Source organism: Polychytrium aggregatum, assembly GCF_025602895.1.
Source record: "Polychytrium aggregatum strain JEL109 chromosome Unknown BJ171scaffold_8, whole genome shotgun sequence".
NCBI classification, from domain to species: Eukaryota; Fungi; Chytridiomycota; class Chytridiomycetes; order Polychytriales; genus Polychytrium; species Polychytrium aggregatum.
The window spans coordinates 249770-270077 of record NW_026516210.1 but is presented as its reverse complement, the minus strand read 5'-3'; the positions used below and the strand labels follow the sequence as shown (position 1 = coordinate 270077).

Genomic DNA, 20308 nt, shown 5'->3' with positions numbered 1-20308 from the left:
CATCGTTGATGCGAGACATCAGATCATGGTCACCGGCCATTTCTTCTCGGGATTCCCAAAGACGATGATGAGATGAAGGCGAGAGCGGCGCCTGGCAGCGATGGCAGAGGCAGCGACAGATGCAGCAGCGGCCGAGAGACGACCAACGGCAGGAAGAAGAACCGATCCAGCACGAACGGGCCGCAAAGGAGGCTGAGCCGCATACGCCGGGGCGGATTTCGTACCAATCAAGCCGCGGATATCGACACTCTTGTCCATTGCATCCGGCCTCGCTCGAAATCCCTCTTCCAGCCAAGACCCGTCATCTCCTCCCACTCGCTCATTCTTCGAAGCAGCCATGTCCACTTCCGACGACATCATTCGCCACATCATCCAGGACATCGTCGCCCGGTCAACGACGGCGCTCAAGTCTCGTCGGGATGCGCTCGCGACGCACTACGCAGAGCAGCTTTCTGACGGGAACGTCGGCCTGTCGCTGCATTCGATTCATCCTCCGCTGCCGATGACTCCGATCCCGGGAGCAAAGCATCTCTTCACCTCCATTCATTCGCACACTCAAAGCACCGTCATCACCGAGACCCTGGCGGCATTCATGGTCCGCGCCGTCGTGCTCGATCCGCGACACGAGTTTCGAATCGACCAAGACTTGTCGCGCGACGAAGTCAGCAGGCTCATTCAGGCAGGTTGCTTGGGCGTGCAAGCGGGCCACAGTGAAGTGCATGAGCATCAAGGAACGATATGGTTGCGGCCAGATGGGAACCGATGGGCTGAGCGGCAGTTCGAGCTGACGCCTCTCCTCTGTCGTCGACTCGGGTATGCCTACAGATCGCCGTGGAACTCATCCTGTCCCTCAACAACCCGGTCATGGAGACCGTGAAGATGCAGGTGTACTTTGACACCAACTTTGCCGCACAGGGTGAGTATCTGGCCATACGACCGTTCGTGCGGACCGTGGTCACTGCGTACTGCACATCAAACAGCCACTCACCAGGGCCGCTATGTGGGCGGGGTGCGGATGTATCTGCAAATCACAGCCGAGTTCCTGCATCGCGAGAAGATGGTTCGCATCAACGCATGTGCTCCGATCCTCCGAGAAATCACCGAGGTCAAGACAAAGTCCGTTTCAGTCTATGAAGGTGGGTGTGACTTTTGGATGCTTTATGTGTATGCGGGAAGGCATGTATCCCTGTGAACAGTGGATGGATGGGCACCCCTCCCCATCGTATCGGAGGAACAGTACACTCTGACCTGGGGTTATTGAATACCGCGCTCGGATGCTGGGCACACTGTTGATGCACCACTGAGCGTGCTGCTGCTTCTCAGTTCTCTACCGCAGGATCGTCTCATACATCATGATTCGAAGCCACGTCGGCAACCCGATGGACATTCGTGTCGTTCGTGAAGCCACAGGTAAAGCCGAGTCAGCGAGCGGGCCGCTTGTGGCATGTGTGTCGCACTGCGAGTACGTTCTGGTCAATGGCAGCTGTACAGAAATCATCGACCAAACCGGCGCACTCATGGAGGGGCCGCTTCGCTGTCCGGCAGCGTCCCATTGGCGGTCTGGCACAAGTACCGTCTCGCGACCCTGTCGACTCACACTCGCCCCTCTCCCTCTCCTATTTTGCGCATCCACTTGCTGATGAAATATCGACTCCAGCCGCTTTGGAGTCCGTCTTCCCGCAGAGCGAGCTGTCGACCTTCATCTCGCTTGGACGCGCCGAAAAAGAGGCCCAGCTTAACGGACTCTCTCAGCTCGTCACTGGCATTCGTCTCTTCAACAAGCATCTCGGAAAGGGCGGCGAGTACATTGAGAGCTGTAAGTCCAAGCGCCTGCCTATGTTGATGAAAGAAGCGCGTCGCTTGCCTCGAGAGGCTCATATCACAGCACAGTTGGCACAGCTTCTCCAAAACGAGGCGCTGATCGTGCTTCGCAGGGTCATCCAAAGCGTCTCCAACTTCTCGCAGTCCTTACTGGGATATGAGTTTGTGCTTTGGAAGGACTCACATAGTTTTATGTGTCCCACTCAACGGGCTGCTCGATGTTTGTTCTTGTGCCACATTTGCAGTGCCGGAGATCTGCAACGAGGAACTCATGGATCTGTCGAACCTCATTGACAAATTCACCAAAGAGACCGAGACACTCATTCGACTCTATACTGGTAAGTTCGGTATGGTATGGCATGGTGTGGTTTGATATGGTATGGTGTGGTTTGGTGTGGTGGCGGTGGCGGTGGCGGTGGCAGCGGTTCCTGGCGATCCGCGAACGAGCCAAGAATATCGACACCGACAGTCAGACTTGGTTGCACGGCCGTCCTGTGGCCCAACTGTCGGAAGGAGTGATCGCCAGGCGAGTCATGCCTCAGCCCAGAGATACACTCGCATTGACCCTGTACATCGGCGGTGCGGTGTTGTGGTTTGTGATCTGCAGCCATCATCGACTACATGGAAAAGACCCCCCAGCCTGTGATGGGAATGCTGACGCCCGCCCGAGTCAAGTCGGCGCTGGTCTTTCGTCGACAGTACTTGATGTACCTCGATGCACTGCAGGTATACCCGTGCTGGATCGAAAGCGAGGCGAATCGCTCACAGGATCCACTATTGTCTGGTCACCCTGCCTCCCCGTTTTACGCCCTGCTGGCGTGTGTGGAGGGGGGGGCGGGATACCAAATCTGCGCAATGTTTGTCTGCCCGGAGGCGCACTGGTTCATCGTCCATATGGCGATCCATATGGATGATGTTCTGTGGTGACCAGCACCCTCGACCAAGCGATGAACCACATTGACATGTCTGTGCTGACTGAACAGGAGCAAGCAAAGTACAGCCGATCGACCCTGGGCAGCCTCAATGACAAGCACGACCAGACGATCCATGATTTACGTGCAACGTGCAAGTCCAAAACAGCCGTCCCGGTCGACCAAGTTTATGTGAGTTGCGCATTCTGGTGTCAGAGAGCGTGAGGAGCGGCCTCTGGTAACTGCTTCAGGAGGAAGCAACGCACGCATCGATAGAAACCAGCAACCCTCGCGGCTGAGCCATTTTCTCAACTCCCTCCCCCAATTCTCTGCTGAATGACGGACTACGCCGTCTCCAGCCTCAATTCATCATGCTGGCCAACCTCTGGAACTGTTGGCTCGACGAGCTGTTTCTTCTTGCCTTCCGGCGTGGAATCCTGGACACGATTGACTACCATTCCAAGGTGGGTTCAAATCATCATCATGCTGCTGCTGCTGGTGGTGTCGGTGCTGAGTGCTGAGTGCCCGTGTGGTATGTTCATTCCACCACCGACATTAAGGCCAGCCGTGCTGACGCACTGTGCCAACGAGTCCCCGTCGGAACTGGGTGGAGTAACCATGTGCGGATGTACGTCTCTCGATGTAGTCCTTTGTGGTCGAGATCACGGAGGAAATTGGCACTGCAGCTTGAACCTTTCCTGGGCGATATCGAGCCACCCGCGTCACTTGGTAAGGACCAGGAGTGCGGTACTGCCATCGCGGGCAATCCACTACGACCTCGACTAGGACTCATGGCGCCCTGTCCTCGCCCTGGCAGAGAGCAACATCATCTCGGTCGCGACGGAGCTGATGGTGATTGTGTCGGCGATCCACAAGTCGATCGAAGTGGTACACCCTGGAAATACCACACACTACTATCGACTGCCAGTGGAGTTTGGCGTAAGTTGAGGATGTGTCTGCTGCTGTGACGAGAGCACGGTGTGATGTAACTCTGGCCCTGCATTTCGCTCCCCCTCCCTTCCGCGCACCCTCGCAGGGATACTGCCCTTACACCCTGGTCAAGCGCGACGGCTTGGTGTCGAATGGCAACCGGAACATTGGCTTGCTCAAGTACCGCGACCGACTCTATGCACTGGTCTCGATCGAGGCCGCGAAGGAGTTTTCCAAGTTCCCTGATCGGTGAGCAACAGCACTCAGCAGGTGTTGGTTTGTCGGAGAGCGCGTTGGGCAATCGATTGAGGATGCTCGTGGATTGAACGGGCAATCAATCGACCAAAGCGTCGGCTACTGAATCAGCCTGCGGATGAGCTGGCCAAGCAATGAGTCTGTCGGATGGAGGAGGGGTGAGCGCGCTCACACCTGAGGTCCAGGCTATCGTGGTCGGTGACCGGAGTGACGGTCTGTCGGCAGGCTCTTCGACTCTATGCTAATGTGTTTGGATGTATCGTGGCAGGTATATCGAGGGTGTTCTTGAGACGGCCAAGCGCTCGCCAGACCTTGTTCAGCTGCTGCATTTGTACAACTACTTTCCGACCGTTGAGGCACTTGAGAGTGTAGGTGCTGCAGTTCGTCGTTGCCGGTTCGGCGGACAGGGGACGTGGAGCGCGGGAGAGGGGCACGAAGCGCTGGTGTGGGCATGGTGTGGGCATGGTGTGGGAATGAGCCTGGACGGCCTCAGCCTCGGCCTCGGCCACTGACTCGATCGGTCCAACAGGCCAAGTCGTTCACCCGCCAGCGCCTGCTTGGACAAATGCCCCTCGTTGCCGACGCCAGCACCCAAGTGGACACACATATAGTCGACCACCACGTCGATCTTAGATACAAGTGGAACGAATGGGACTTGCGGCGCCAGGGCCTGATGCTCGTGAATCTTCGAAACAAGGTCACCAAGAGCATGCAAACGGACGTGAGCGTCTTTCGGCGCGAGAGCGAGACGCAGCACTACGAGCCCAAGTATGTTTTTTTGCCGTGTGCCGACAGTGCTCTGGATGCGGGAGGGTGTGCATTCGGGTCGGTTGACCGGCGCTGACCGATGGAGGGGGGGGTGTTATCGCCACCGACAGGACGCAGACGACGCAGACGTACACCGAGTCGGCAACGAACGTGCCGCGCAAAGTCAACTACGTTGCTGGATTGCGAGGCAAGCCGGGCACGTACAAGAGCACATTCAAAGTGGTGGATCTGACCCTGGACTTGTGAGCGATGCGAAACAATGGCCCGATGCGCGGGATTGCGGGGATGCATTTGGCGAACACGGCAAATGCTGGTGGTGCTACGACGACACACGAGCAGCCTCGCAGAGAAGGAGGACTGGAACAGCAAGCAGACAGACGATGCAGCGGCCATGGAACTTGGAACATGGGATGCGCGGGCTGGGTTTGTTTGGAGGGATGTCGGCCTGGCAGATGCGGCCCCTGGTTCGTGCAACACGGGTGGGTGAGGCTGGCACAAGTCAGTGCAAGGGGGCAGAACGGTGTATGGATAGAGGAGATGACATGGAAAGAGGAGATGGCATGGGTGGTGAGGATGGCATGACAATAGACGGCATGGTAATAGAGACGACATGGTAATAGAGACGGCATGGACGGTGGTGTGGCGAGTTTGACCACCAGGGCCGCTCTGGCGTTGGAGATGTTGCCTGGTCAAATGCGTCTGGGATGTCAGCGAGTGTCAGCGGGTGTCGGCGGATGTCAGCGAGCACAGACACGATGTGCAGGTGACTGCGGCGGCAGATCCGCCAATCGGGCATCCTGTGACCGGCTGCGCCACAGAGCGATGCACACGCAATCACGCGGCTGAGCACGCGCCGACATAACGCTATTGCGTTACTGTGTTTCAGCGGATGTACCACCGCGGCGCACGGGGTGTGTCTGTGCGACTGTGTCTGTGTGACAGTTATGGTGCGACTGTGACTGTGACTGTGCGACCGCTGGTGCAACGGAAGTGGGTGTGACCAGGTGCGACCGAGTGCGAGTGGGTGCAAGTTGGTGCAGACCAGTGCAAGTGCAAATCCAAGTGCGCGAGAGGGTGGATTCGAGCACGAGAGCCGGCACAGCACGGCTCTGTCGGTGTGCGTCTGTGTCGTCCATTGGGCTCCAGCGAATCATGTGCATGCGGGATGTCGCACCAGGCCGCCGATCCGGGCGGCCCCCTTTGCGGGCGCCCTGGCAAGGGCTGGCGGCGCGCACGCACCACGCCGCCGGTCTGCCCGCCTGGCACCGCTGCATGTGCGTGGCCGCTGTCACGGAGGCGCTTGTTACGCGATCTAGCCTTCTCGGCGTGTTCTCGGAGTGTTCTCGGAGTGTTCTCGGAGTGCTCTCGGTGTTCTCGGTATGCTCTCGGCGGTCCCATGTCTGTCGATGCAACCCAATGCAACCAAATTCAACTCAATGCAGCCCAATCCAATTCAATGCAGCCAATCCAATACCTCCCTAGTCTCCCACCTTCGCATCCGCCCGGCGACCCGCACTGGCATGACCTTCTCGCTCTCGAGCCCAATCACGCGCTTGCTGTTACGCCGCTGCCTGGCCGCGCGTCCGGCCTCCTTGTCGCGCCTGCCGCTCCCAAGAAGGGCGGGCGCCAAGGTGGCGTGAGACCGTCACACGAGCCCTCCAAGTTTCGCCGTGAAATCGCCCAAACAGAGCCGCCGCGACGAAACGTCCAAGGCAGCATCTCGCACTGCATCCAGCACTGCACCTCGCATTGCGACTCGCACGACGATCGCACATGGCTCGGGCTATGCGACCTCATGCGGGCTTTGTCGCCGCCGCTGTTCCCTGGTGGCGAGTCACGTCGATCTGACGACAGCATCGTCGCTGCAATCAAGCCCAGCAGCGACTTTGGCGGCTGGCCCGCGCGGTCCTCCACAATGCCAATGGCGGCGACGTCGGCTGGCGATCGGCGGGCAATCACGCAGCAAATCGGACTTGTCAGCCCAGGCGGCAGCCCGGGAGACCCACACTTGCCCTCAGAAGACGGCGCCTCCTCATTTTCTCCGGAATGGCCCGAGCTGCTGAATCCTGGATCTGCATGCGATGCTGTGGTTGTGTCTGCACGCGTATTGAGGCATGAATGCAATGCAATGAGAGTCGCTGTCCAGGCGCTCATGGAACTCCATCAACCAGAAACCCCATCAAGCAACCCCACCAGACCACCAGTCGATCATGCTGTTTGGTCAGAGTACTCGCTCTGAGTCCCTCCCTCCCCGTTTGACTCGGTTTCCCGCGCGAGCGGCCAGGCAGCACGGCACAGCCCGTACCAGGCCCGCAAGAACTGACCCCCCTCGCTGTCGCACTCTGTGATTCGTATGCGTCGCTGTTCGCGGCTGCCATCCGATGTTACCCCGTCCTGTTCACGGAGGCAATCGGGCGCCTAAATCGGCTCTATCACCTTGGTCTGGCTGGATCTGCTGTGACTGTTGCGGCTCTGGCTCCAACATCCAGCCTCGACCGGTGCCGTCGTCAGCAGCGCTTGTCCTTGAATCGTTTCGCTTGGTCTGTCGATTTAATCTGCCGACTTGGTTCCTCCACCCACCCCATTCAGCACCATCCCATTCAACACCACCCCATTCAGCACCACCCCATTCAGCACCACCACTCGTCTATCGATTACTTTCTCACACCCTTCCCTCGCAATTCATCCGTTTGTCCATCCCAATTCATCCACCTCGCCGTCCCAATCGGCCTGCACATCTCTCTCGGCTCGCCCTCGTCCCTTTGCCTCTCACGTCGCCCGGGCCCCTCCATCCGGTCCTCAGCCGTCCTTGCTTGCCCAAACAAACTCTGTCGGCTTGCCTCCCCGTTCGATTAGTCGTCATTGCCGCCCTTGTCACGTCCCTGTTTGTTGCTGCCGTCGACGCTATTCCCGATCCGGCTGCTGTTACTGCCCGACAACCGCACCCTCGCCTGCCCTCTGACCGCCCTCTGGCTGCCGATACCGACCCAGGTGCGTTTGCGTGTCTGTCGACCCAGCATTGCGTCGTCTGCGATGCCCAGCGACCCCCCCCTCGCCCATGTCTCGGTGGTCGCTCATGGCCACCTCGTCGCCCTCGCTCGTTACCGGCCCATTGTCGCCCACAGCCCTTGCCATCCCGTCACCACGCACGTCCGCGGCCTTGCCTGCATCGGATGCTGCCAAAGATCGCCAGCCGCTTTCGGCTGCCCGCTCGTTCGGCCTTGCTGGCTCGCGCCCGCTGCGTTTGTTGGTCGGTCCAGGCTGGCATCGCTCCGCCCTTGTCGCCCTTTTGTTTGCACTCCAGACACAAACACAGTCGGTCTGCACTCCTCCACGCCCCTTGAGCCGGCATCCCATTCCACCCACCCGTTTGCCCTCCGGCTTCTTGTTGTTACTCCTTCTGCACTTGGGCTCTGGGACTCGGCGGTTCCCCCCCCCCAGAGCCCGCCTTTTAGCCGCTCGCTGGGCCGGTCCTCTTCCTCCCGTCTCTCGCCTCTGTCCTTCCTGCCGTCTTGGGGAAGGAAGGCAGCCACATCTTTCCATCCTCACCACCCCTCTCCTGGTGCTCGTCGCCATCGCTGTCTCGTCGGCTCTCCTCTGCCGCCCCACGCTTCCTCCAACCCAGCGATTTGCCGCCGATCGCTTGTTGCTCGATCCAATCCAGGTTGCTTGCGACGCACTATCTGGGCTCATTTGTTTATCACATACATTCCCGCTGCCAGCCGCATACACCCTCCTCCTCCTCCTCCTCCTCCCAAGCTCGTCTGCCTCCGCCTATGGATCCCAGCGAAGAACCCAAGCCCGTGTCGCAGTGCTGCTACAATTTCCCCGGATGCTTCTATCCCCCGTCGCACTCGACAGCGTGCCGTCAAGCCAAGTACCGCAAGAAGCAAGTGAGTCTTGTCGACCGACCTTTCCGCTTCGCTTCGATGCCACTCTCCCTTCCCTCTGGTCGTGTTGGCTTGGTTGTCCCGGAGACGGAAACGATGGCTCGGGTCGCGAGCGTCCCGTTGAGAAAGTGACCTGGGATCAGACAACAGTCGATTCCTGGGGATCGTCGTCGTCGCAGCGCCGGGCCGGTGGTCCCTTTTCTGTCCCTCGGCCCAGCCCGATACCCGCCGACCTTCTCTCTGCACATCCAGTTCCCTGCTCTTGTCCGCTCTGTCGCTGTTTCCATTCAGTTGGTGTTACTGCCCCACTCCATTTCCACCCCCCGGGTTATTGTCTATCGTTTCATACGTTTGTTTCGGCGCATCGTTGGCAAACCCCCTCCCTCCACTTTCTGATTCAGCTGGATCAGGCTCCAAGCTCCAAGCCGATCTCAGAATCACTGTCCTGTATTGAGCCAGGCACAGGCCGGGCAGCATCGTGCTCTGTCCTCCGGTGTTCGGAGGGGGGGGTTCCCTCGATCAGTGTCCATCGGCTGCCATCCCGCCCTCGCTACTGATCCCTGCCATCTACCGAGCCATCGTTATCCGATTGGACATGCGCCCTGTGGTCTCCGATCCGATCTGCATCAGTCCGATATTATCAGGCTGGCTTGCTCCGGTCTGATCTGACAAACCATTTCCCTCATCCGCAGAAAATCCTCAAAGAACGCGAGCGGCAGCAACAGCGGCAGAAGGAGCTGCAACAGGCGAGCCAGAGTAGTTTCAGCCCAAATCCTTCCATGGGCTCCGCCGACGAGGCCTTGTCGGGCTTGGCTCATGCCAAGAAGCGATCCAGAAAGGTGAGGCCCGTTCTCGTTGGCCCGCTCGCCCGCTTGGTTCTGCGCTCGTGTCCATGGGTCGCGGTGGATCTGGCTGCGTTGTGCTCAGCGTCGTTACCAGAGCCAGTGATCGCTCGAGTCTTGGTATTCTCGATGCTCGCGATCCGCCGCCTTGTATCGTCGGCAGTCTTATGCGATCTGGCTGCATCGCTCGTCTCCTTGCACAAGGCCCGCAGAACGCCCTGCATGTGCCAGGCACAACCATGCACAATCGGCATCGCTAATACACCGCGACTGACGCTTCTCTTCCTCCATCGTCCAGGACGAACACGACTTCCACCCGATCCTCCCCAATCAGCTGCCTCTGGCCCCACGTCCGACGCACCCGCCCGAGCCCAGCCCGTCGTCGTCGTCGCCATCGGGATATCCGCTTCCCCGCGGAGCATACCCGTCGCATCACCTGTCTCCGGGCCATATGCATGCTCTCTCGGCTCGCCCGGCTCCTCACACTCTTGCGCCGCTGTTGACCGATCGAGAGACGCTGCTCTCGGCTTCTCGGACACCGCGCTCGCACGAGACCGGCGATTTCAAGCCGTATCTGCCCAGCGACCGGCCACCGCCGTCCCACTACGGCAGCCCTACCCGTCGCCTGAACGACCGTCCAGCCGAATACCTCTCTCCCGGCAATCCCACGCAAGCTCCAGCCAAGTCGGGCCCGCCCTTTGGATATCCTCCACATCAGCAGCAGCATCTCGTCGATCCGCTCCATCTCCGGCTCCATGATGATCCCGCGCTCTTTCGCAGCCCACGACCCGAGCGCGACGGCCCCGCAGACTCGCCCGGCATCCGGATTGACGACACCGGGCCATTGCCTCCGATGAACTGGAAGGACTACGACCGACAGCCGGCGTATGCTTCGCCAGCCCCGTACCCCAGCCTGGAGCGCGGCGACTCTTGGAAACCATCGCCGACTGCGAGCGGCAGCCCAAACCAGCCGTCCTTTGAACACTCGCACCCACATCCGCAGGCACATTTGCATGCACATTCACAGGCACATCCACAAGCCCCGTTACATCCACAAAGCAAGCTGCCGCCTTTCCATTTTTGCGACGATGCCTTCCTTAGCTCCATCATCGGGCGACGCCTCGACCATTTTGCACTCAAACCCAAGGACTACCGGAAGATCCAGGACGAGATCATCCCGATCCGCGAGTTTGACCGCTGGCTTGACGAGGAGCTCGGCACCTGCCCGCCCGAGGTCTCGAAAATGTCCGAGGTGGTGCGCGGCCTGGTTTCGCTCTACAAACAAGCGCAGGAGTCGTCCCGCATGCGAGAAGGCGGCACCGCTCCTCACCAGGAAGCCTGGGGCAACCCCGAGTTCCCTCGTCGGATGCAGAATGCTCTGAGAGGCATCATTACCCTCCAGCTTTCGTGTCTGCTGTCGGCCCTTCGCGAGTCATGCCCTCCGGCTGGAGGCGATCCCAGGAGAGCACCGCCGACCCAGCGGCTGCTCGCCTCGTGTCCACCGCACGATCCCGCCCTCGGCCGCGCAGACATCCCTCCAAACGTGTCTCCTCGGCTAGACCACCATGCTCCGCTCGGCGGCCACGGTGGCTACATTCCTCGTCAACACGATCTCGATGGTGAATCGGCTCGCCCAAACATTGCTGCAGAAAGGCACGCGCTTGTCCCTGAGGTCAAGCCAAGCATCGCCAACGGCCCCTTCCACGACAAGCAGCAACAGCAGCAACAGCAACAGCAGCAACAGCAACAGCAGCGACAGCAACAGCAGCATACCCCCTCGCACTTCTCGGACCCAGCTCGCTCGCCGTCGCGGAAACATCCCTGGTGGGATGAATCTCAGAACCCCGCAAGTCATCTGCACCCAGCTCCGGCTCGCTACCCGCAAGCTGGCGAGCCCTGGGATAAGGACCAGTCGATCACCAGTGACTACATGCCTCACGCGCCGCAGCGAGAGCCTCCAAAGCACCTCGTCGTCTCGGTTTCTGGCCCTGCTCGGATCGCCACCACACCGTCGCCTTCGCAGACGCGCGACTCGCACGATGACCTGGACTCCAGCCGCCGATCGATCGCACACGACCAGCGCCAGCTTGCCGCCTATCCTGCCCAGCCACATGCTTTCGACAACGGCAAGTGGACGCCGACATCGCTTGCTCCTGAGCAGGCCCGTGACAGCCAGGGTCCAGGTATCGGTGCGTCTCCAGCCGCAGCGACAGCAGCAGCAGCAACCGCCGCAGCAGGGGCAGGCGCCTCGGCCTACTCGCACGGCGATGGTCGTCAAGCAATCAACTTTCAGCCCTTTGGACCCGAAAAATATGTCTCACACCAAGCCACACGGCCGCTGGTGAGCTCCGATGGCCAATGGCAAGTTGAAGGGCGGTACCCGAACGACGACGAAGACGAGACGCGCGGCCCAAAGGACGGTCCCGAGCCCCTCTATCGCCCGAGCCATCCCCAGGACGACTCGGGCAGCACCAACATTGTGCCCGGCAGTGCGCGGGGCGGCTCTGAATCCATGCGTGGTCCCCATGACTCGATACAAGCGCCGTCCTCGAGCCCTGCGGGCCTGGGTCCTCCGGGACAATATGCGTCGACCTCCCCACACAGTCCCACGCAGTCGCTGCGGATCTCCAGCACGGGCTACCATGCACCCCAGCTCCGCCCAGGTGCCTACGACGCCCATCCACGCTACTACTCGGACCCGAGCACAACTCCAGCCCAAACCCATGGCCAAACCCAAAGCCCAAGCCCAAGCCGTGGACCTGACGGCGGGCATCACTCAAGAGCCAGTCCGTCTCGAAGTCAGGGGCATAGTGCCCGGCCACCGACGTCGGGCGATCGAGAACACCCTCGCTTTGGGCACTACAACAACGCGGATCTCTTGTTGGGCCTAGCGTCGGCTGCCTTCGAAGCCGAACGACTGGCCTCGATTCCTGGGTCTGACCGCTCGGGCTGACGGCGGCCTTCCGGTACCTGTTCCCCGCCCGGGCCTTTGCTCTCGTCCTTGGCCAGGCATTCGTCGGACTGCCTCCTCCTCCTCCCCAGCCCCGTCCCTGAGCTTTCATCAACACACTCGTCTTGCTTCGTCGCGAATATCTCTGCCCCCTCTTCCTCCATCCGCGAGCCTCCTCCTTGCGTGTACATAGATACATATGCCAAATGCGTTGCCCGCACTTGCTACCCTTCTTGCTCTCTATTTCCTTCTCATTTTGCTACGTGCGTGTCCTATTCTTCCTCGCCGGCACAGCCCCACACCCTCCTTCGCCGTCGCTGGGGCTCGTAATCGTCATCAGTCGCTCTGCCTCGAACAAAAGTTGAACCTGCTCAAGCTCCGGCCTGCTCCGTCTCCCATCCATCCACGCACCCAAGCGCAAACACAAGCACACCACCCGAAGCTCCACAGACATCGCGAGGGCTTCGATAGCCCAGAGGGGTTTCTCTCTCTCTCGTTCCTTTTGTCGCAATTCGCACTGCGTCCCGGTTCTTCCGTCAAGCACAGGCAACCTCCAGGGCACCAAACACATCGCCGATCGTTTGGCCGTTGTGGCGTGCGGACTCTTGTCCAACGACATGGGATCTCCCGTGCTTTACGTCTTTGGCGATCTTTCACTTCCTCCCCCCGTCGCTTCTATCTCTTAGACCCTAGAATTCTCCACCATACACTGCCCGGTGGCGTCATTATACTACATGAAGGGGAGTCGGGGCGCTCATCTACATTTAGGCCGCTCGCCTCGAGTCCCTGCGTTTCCTGCCCCATCTCCCCAACCTTACTCCCTCGTGTCTTTGTCATTTGTTGATCGCACACCCGTATACAGCGTTTCCAAAATGAAATGGGACACTCCCGTTTTGCGCTATGACTGTGTGTTTTTCTGGAACCTGAATACACACCCACTCATCGCATTCATGGCCAAGCACATCACCATCTTGATATCGAGAAACCACACTTTTTCCAGAGGGTCGAGTGAATGTATCACACTCATACATCGAGGCATCAATGCCTCAAGGAACATGATCTCGGTATGCCAGTCGATCATCGCCACAGGATATCGAGCGAGTGTATTCAAGACTGTGCTCCCGAAACCAACCAAAACCACTCGATTGCCAACCAGGACGGGAAACAATCTCACGGCCCGTCCGCTGGGCCTACAGTCAGTCAGCGGGTTTCAGGCATCTGAAGCCAGGAAGGAACTGTCTCGTTTCTTTCTGGATAGACTGTAATATAGAATGTATTGCCATTACCCTCGAGCGTGGCCATCAGGTCTATGTGGGAGGGTGGAGAAGTAGGAGACAGAAAATCGCCTCACCGCCCACTCATGTATTGCTCGACTTGGCTGACAAGCTCGGGCTTGCGTTTCATGGGCTTGATCCGGACCGACGTCAGGAATCCAGTCAGCTGGGCGACGGTCAGGGTCTGAAGCTGCACACACCAACACAAGAAACCGACAGCGGCAAAGGGAAGAGAAAAGTGAAGGTTGTGAGCACATACATCTCCGCCGCAGCAGTGACGTGCGACTCGACATTCAAAGGCCGATGCCAGTGTCAAAGAACCAGAGGAGCATCCAACACAGCACCCGCACTGTCTCTGCCCACCCACACACACCGTTTCGGCTTCAATGTGCCGCTTGATGGACTGAGCGTCCGGGACTTCGTTCTTGGCTCTCTTGGCCTGCGAGTCTTCTGCGTCCGACTGGAGACACAGTACATCGATCTATGCGTCAGCACCACGATATCTCGTGCGAGGGAGTCAAAGAAAGGAGGCGAGTCGGCGGAGGACCTGCCCACGACGATGAGCGCGACTGCGGTGACTCTGTTGAGTCTACAGTATCTCACCTGTCGTTTGAGCCCGGCAGTCAAATCGCCGTCTGCCTGCCCCAGATCCTCGGCATCCAAAGCCATCAGCTCCTGCAACCAGACATTCCCAGCGCATTCGATATTAGTGCTGCTGCACGCCGAGTGCCAACTTGTATCTGAGTGCCAACTCTACAAGCAAATACAGACCCGTTTGAACTCTTGGATGAGCTCGCCGGCGCGCTCGTGGATCTCTCTGGCCTTTGGAAGTGTTTGATCTGGATGTGCAACGAGGTCGTTTCAATGCCGATTAACAACCACCACCACCATCACCATCACCATCACCATCACCATCGCTGCTCTCAAAGATGCCACATACCGTTGAACTCCTCGGGCAAGTCCTCTTGGAGAGCCAGAGCCTGGAGATTGGTGTAGTGGATCTGAATCACTGGTTTACATCCACAAGAGAACAGCAAAGCCACCATCGACATATCGTTAGCTGTATGGGCAGCAGTATTATATCCATCTCTTCTGCACTGGCCGCACCATCGAGCTGATCGTGGGATGAGGGAGATACGCCATAGACTCCTACCCGGGTTCTCATAGTTCTTCCCGTCATAGGACTTGATATTGAGCTTCTTGATGATCTTGTTTCCGATCTCGGCCAGCGCACTCGAAGCTGTTGGGGTGAGGATCGGATGGTTTGTCAGCATTCAGGCACGGACAAACCAACGATCGGCTGCATTTCTGGCAATCCAGGAAGCAGCTCCTGACTTTGGTTTGCTCGTACTCACAGTCCTTGAGAATAGTGGGGTGCACGACAGGCATCTGTATGTTGCGCAAGTCATCCGCATACGGCATCAAGATTGCATGGAACCCGCCAGGCATGCTCTCGGTTTCTCTCTGCAGGGTTAGTCGGCGGAGACCCGAGGGTGGTTAGCGGATCGACACAGCTAGATTCACTTTTACACCCACATCCAAGCTACTGGCTTTTGCTCCGTGGGAAGATCGTCGGTCTTCAATCCAAAGCACACACACCTGAGGGACAAGTGTCACCAACCGCGGAGGAGATCGCTTGCGAGCAATCAGCGTGCAGAGAGCCACTTTGTTGAGGCGCAGACACGAGTCCAGCAGATTTGCAAACACGCTCGAGCTGCCCGAGTACGTCTGGGTGATTAGAAGGCGTCAGGAGGTGTGTCGATAAGGAGTGCATACACACGAGCAGGCAGATACAGCCTGCACCCTGTCATGGCGACCAGCAGTATTTGCACCGGATATCGCATCGGCCGAGTGGCTAACAGCCTGGTAGTGTGTACGTTCGCTTACCGATTCATCGGGGAAGATAAAGTACGGGCGGTGGATATTGTGCTCCTCCATCAGTGACTCCTGCGGCTTGAATCCCAGCAGCTGCAGCTCTGTGTCAAAGAATCAAGCACACGGTCCGGCGCTGGTTAGATCGAAGACAAGGCAGTCCATCGAGCAACTACTCGAGCAACTACTCGAGCAACTACTCGAGCTGCCCTCTGTGCTGTGTCGGCGAGGCCGATAGGCACACTCCCGCTCGTCGATACTCACTCGGCTCGCCAAAGTATCTGATTTCGGAGAGCTCCTGCTTTGAAAACACGGCGGTGCGCTGCCCGACTGGGTAAAAGTAGTCAATGTCGTCCGGGAGGAGAACCGATCCCGTTTGCTGGCATACGAGAGCGGTCGGTCAGCAAAACGCATACTGTGCCAAACTCGGTGCGCGGCGATGGACGGGTGTGTACCTCACATATCCAAGTTGTAGCGGACTTGACCTCGCGGTTGTCTCGCTGCGAGAGATAGACAAACGAGCCCCGCTTTTGCTCCATGATAAGATTGTAGCTGTCCGCCCCACCCCCACCACCCGGCCGCCCATTTCACGTCACAGGCAAAGAAAAGGAATATAGTCAGCGACAGGCAATGAAACTGGAGACCAGAGTAAACTGCACCGTGCAAAGTGATACCGAATCGGGGCCAGCCGGGTCTGCCTTGGGAGGCTGCTTACCCGGCAACGCCGATGACAATGTCTGGGGAGATGTGCCAGGGCACGCGAAAGATGGTCCGCTTCTTGTTTTCCTTGCGCTTCACAAGATCCTCGAGCTGGGCCCACTTCTCGATCATGTCTGGGATGGCCTCCTCGTCGGCGCTGTTGTTCGTCTCGGTTAATTTGAGCAGCGGCTGCTCAGCGACCCAGTTCATCGAAACATGGCAGCCGACTCGTCAGTGTACGCCAATCCAAGGAATGAAGGCTGTCGATGGGATGAACCCGATTGCACCCACATAGCAAGGATTAAGCAAGCACAGGAAGAACCGAGTGCAACAAAACACAGCCTCTCCTCGAGATGCCCCACGCCCTCGCCGGCAACCTCGCCCGGCGACTTACATTCCAGAACGGGCTCCAGTCGAACACTGCCCCCGGCAGCGGAAACACATGCAGCTCGATGCCCAGATGGCTCAGATCGGATGCGCGGGTCAGTGCATTGGTTCTCAGCTGGTGCTCGCCGGCGGGGTTGTCGCTGCAGGTGAAGATAAAGACTCGTCGGGAGGCAAGCTTCACTTTGCTATCGGCAAGTTGGAGCGGCGCTGGTCAGGAATCGGCTTGATGACGCAGACAGAGCAGCACAGCCCTCAGACAGGCAAACAGCTAGCGTCGCAGCGCCAGCCAATGCACAAGAAAGCGCCTACTTTGCCGAGAAGACGTTGGAGCAAGCCCACAGAACCTCGTGTATCTTGTAGTCGTCCGACGAACCAATCTCCTCCTCAAAAATACTGGGATCTGTTATCGTCGGGGTCAGCGAAAACGGTGTAAAACAGATTGTTGAGCAGTGTGGTGAGCCCCCGGCGGAATGCACGCACAATCTGGGAGCATCGAGACCGAGAGGAGGCCCTCGGCGATCCTTGCCTTTCACCATTTTCTCAAGATGGACGATTTGCTGCACATCGGGGATATCCAGGTTTTGCAACAGATAGATTCCGCCAAACTTTGTTGTGGGCTGGCGCTGGGCTCTCTGTTGGAATGAGCCATTCCCGCCGCCATCAGGCCCACAGCGAGCAATACGATTAGCAGGCTGCTAGGAGACAAGACTCGACGAAACGAGGCCGAAGCGGTCCATCGCTGCTCTCCGCCCGGGCCAGGCCCTGATTTCGACAACTCCTTGAACTTGCCGTGCCATAGAAGAGGATGCCCGAGAGATCCGAGTCGCTGACGATGATCTTGCTCTTGAGACAGCGTGCAGCGCACTCGAGTGTCTTTTTGAAAGGTATCGCTCCGTCGTCGGTGGGGACAAACATGCGAGGCGAAGCATCGATGACCCAGAGAAGGCCATCGCGGTTGGTCTCGAATGCGTCCTGGATGAATGGGCGATTGGGGGCGTTGATTTCCGATCCATTAGCTCATGCCTGCCTTTACTATGACGGCTGGAGGCATCCCACACCAAGTAGAGGCATCCTGTACCAGGCAGCATGGTGCGCACTCTGAGCATGACACGGCTTGCGAAGCGAGATCCGGCCCAGGGACATACCTCGGCAAAGTCCAGGCCATCACCGGCGTCGCTGTCGGCGTCGTCGAACGAGCTATACGGGGGCATTGGCAGTGCTGGCTATGGCAGGAGTGGTGCTGCTGGTGCAGACGGCGATGGATCTGATGGCTCTGATGGCTCTGATGGATCTGATGGCTCTGATGGCTCTGATGGATCTGATGGCTCTGATGGATCTGATGATGCCAGCAGCAACAACAACCCAACCCGATCCAAGACAGTGCTGCGCACGTGCTTTGCACAGCCGCGACTCTGTCCAAGCGATGTGTTCGCGCAGATGTGTCCATGCAGATGCGAGGACAGGCAGGTGCGAGGGCAGCTCCGTGAACAGACTTGGTCCCTTGAAACTCAGCGAAGAGGGCCGGGTGGAGCGAGACATCTTCTCTGCACGAACTGTATTGTATGCTGTCGCATAGTGAGGAGTGCATGGCTGCAATCCAACCACCGTCCCAAACCACAGGTCCATGACAAACCCGCTCTCAGGCTCGTCGAGAGGATTTCTTCATCGTGACGTTGCGGTGGTATTCGTCCAGGAAGGCAAGGTACTTCTGGGACGTCTCTCCCCAGAAGACACGGTCGATAGGGATTACTCCGAGCTGGATGGTCGAGTCGAATGTGGAGCCGAGTCAGGGATCTTTCGCTGGCCAGCGGCCGTCACCACATCACGATCTAGCCTCGGCCAGCAGTCCACTCGGGAGTGCCAAAGTGCCCAGCCCCTCGGAGCTCGGTTGGGAGGACAAAGACCACACTTACATCCATAACATGTGGGTTGCATTTGCACGCCTCAAACGTGAGGCCATGCGACGGAATGTCTTCGGGGCAGTGCATGTATCCGCCGTGATTGTAACCTGGGCCGGGTGCAGGGAGATCGGTATCGAATGAGACACGCACGTTGCCAAGCCCGCCAGAATCAAAGACGGCGCATCCGATCGACGCTCAGAGATGCTACCCACCAATGTCGTAAAAGTAGTGGACCTCGGAGGGATCCATGAACAGGCCGACGGCGAGCGAGTGCACCGGCGCATCCCCCCACCGCTCGGTGAAGAACCCGCCCTTGCTGTCCAGGAAGTAGAAATAGTCTTGATACTCCCGGGATCTGAAAAAGTCCAGGTCGCCGATCTCAAAGTTGGACCAAAAATGCGCAAGGTTGTACTCGGACGGGGCGGAGGGATCTGTTCGCTCCCGCTCAAAGGCCCGCAGATGGGGCGGGAAAGGCAGGTTGCGCACACGGAGATATTCCAGCGTCGATGGCCAGAGCGTCGGAATGGTGCTCTCGATCTCGCTGCCGACGATGTTGAAGCCATATCGCTTCTTCTTGACCCGCATGAGTTCGAACGGATCGTAGTTCAGAGGGCAGTAGTAGATGACGTCGGGCTCGATCTAAGTCAAAGGAAGCATCCCTGGGATATGAGTCGCGGAACGGGTTCGGGCGGCAGTGCCGAGCAAGATCAAGCAGCGGGCCATGATCAGAGCGGGGGCACTGCAGACCCAGCAAACACCGATCTCCCCGAGCGCTTTTGTTGCAGCGGACAGCGATCATCGGCCCAGACGGAGCGGGCTTGAGCGAGCTCGCCAACTGACAGGAGGTACATGGCACAGCCCCTGGTCGCTGAGAGGGTCTTACCCGCCAGTAGTACTTGAAGGACTTGAGAGCCGGCTGCACCGCCATGAAGCCCGAGTAAAAGCGGCACATGTAGTGGTAGCTTTCTTTCCTGGCGTTTTGATCTGGGTGGTTCTTGATCGAGTCGAGAAACTCGGCTCGGTCCCAGGTGGGCGGAAGCGACCAGTGCTCCGGCGCCAGCTGCTCAAAGTAGACGGGAGCGCTGGTTGCCATGGTGATGGCATCCTTGAATCCCTTGTCGAACGGCTCGTTGTTGAAAAAGTAGTACGGATACTGGTATTTCGCATTGAAGGTGGCTTCGAAGGTCCGGAGCGTTGAGAGCGCCCCCCATCGCTCCGAGTTGCGCACCAGCATGACGATGCATGCGTTCTCCTGGCCGATAGACTCCCTCGGCTGGGGCCGGATCTCGCCAGCGAGCACCGAGCCCCCGGTGTCTGTGCTGGTATTGTATCGTGGACTCACTGCAGGCGGGCGAGGCAAGTCCCGGTAGACCAGAAATTTGACGTTGAGAATGAATGTGCTGTAGAGCAGGAACACCATAAACACGACAGAAACCCTGAACAGGAATCGGAAGATGTCGAAGCGCTGTTTCATGGCGTCTGGCCTGGTCGAGATCAAGATGTTGGCTGATCGATGGGATCTGGCTGTGATCGAGTGCAACTGCCGAGGATACTCGACTCGATGTCTGCTCGAACTGATTCAAGGCCGATCGTGGTGACCTCGACAGGGCAACCGCCCGCAAGACTTGGGCCAATTGTGGCTCCGCTCGCAGCCGCCAAGCGGCTGTTGAGCCCCGCTGGACCCTGTTGGCTCCAAATGCCCCCGCCGGGCAGACGCCTTTGCCCGCCAATTCATTCGGACTCGATTGATCCGTGGGAGCGGCGACGCGCCTTGATATCGCCTTCGTGAGAACATTCCCCTCCCAAGC

The 20308-nt window shown here is 58.7% G+C and overlaps 4 protein-coding genes across 4 annotated transcripts; 2 read left to right on the top strand and 2 right to left on the bottom strand.

The window, feature by feature from the left end:
- Nucleotides 1-337: 337 nt before the first annotated feature.
- BJ171DRAFT_578927 (uncharacterized protein) lies at nucleotides 338-4931 on the top strand (the record flags this gene model as incomplete). Its single annotated transcript, XM_053113926.1, has 14 exons — nucleotides 338-661; nucleotides 826-916; nucleotides 1035-1136; nucleotides 1324-1410; nucleotides 1658-1816; nucleotides 2067-2159; nucleotides 2429-2547; nucleotides 2805-2924; nucleotides 3092-3196; nucleotides 3519-3671; nucleotides 3769-3911; nucleotides 4186-4285; nucleotides 4447-4685; nucleotides 4796-4931. 14 exons carry the CDS (start codon nucleotides 338-340, stop codon nucleotides 4929-4931), a joined length of 1971 nt encoding a protein of 656 aa, XP_052969275.1.
- Nucleotides 4932-9713: 4782 nt separating this feature from the next.
- BJ171DRAFT_292833 (uncharacterized protein) lies at nucleotides 9714-12468 on the top strand. The gene has a single exon (XM_053106955.1). The coding sequence runs from the start codon at nucleotides 9869-9871 to the stop codon at nucleotides 12368-12370; it is 2502 nt and encodes an 833-aa protein (XP_052969274.1). The 5' UTR covers nucleotides 9714-9868; the 3' UTR covers nucleotides 12371-12468.
- Nucleotides 12469-13616: 1148 nt separating this feature from the next.
- BJ171DRAFT_493851 (SPOC like C-terminal domain-containing protein) lies at nucleotides 13617-17933 on the bottom strand. Its single transcript, XM_053109955.1, has 17 exons — nucleotides 17745-17933; nucleotides 17389-17571; nucleotides 17126-17231; nucleotides 16909-16999; nucleotides 16607-16784; nucleotides 16229-16401; nucleotides 15969-16065; nucleotides 15778-15892; nucleotides 15529-15617; nucleotides 15241-15369; nucleotides 14997-15105; nucleotides 14795-14881; nucleotides 14582-14650; nucleotides 14413-14480; nucleotides 14245-14316; nucleotides 14015-14101; nucleotides 13617-13831 (listed from the first exon to the last, which is right to left on the bottom strand). The coding sequence occupies exons 1-17, from the start codon at nucleotides 17808-17810 to the stop codon at nucleotides 13715-13717; spliced, it is 1836 nt and encodes a 611-aa protein (XP_052969273.1). The 5' UTR covers nucleotides 17811-17933; the 3' UTR covers nucleotides 13617-13714.
- Nucleotides 17934-18126: 193 nt separating this feature from the next.
- On the bottom strand, nucleotides 18127-20155 carry BJ171DRAFT_456424 (glycolipid 2-alpha-mannosyltransferase-domain-containing protein). Its single transcript, XM_053108316.1, has 4 exons — nucleotides 19384-20155; nucleotides 18713-19139; nucleotides 18513-18607; nucleotides 18127-18355 (listed from the first exon to the last, which is right to left on the bottom strand). Exons 1-4 carry the CDS (start codon nucleotides 19972-19974, stop codon nucleotides 18239-18241), a joined length of 1230 nt encoding a protein of 409 aa, XP_052969272.1. The 5' UTR covers nucleotides 19975-20155; the 3' UTR covers nucleotides 18127-18238.
- Nucleotides 20156-20308: the final 153 nt, after the last annotated feature.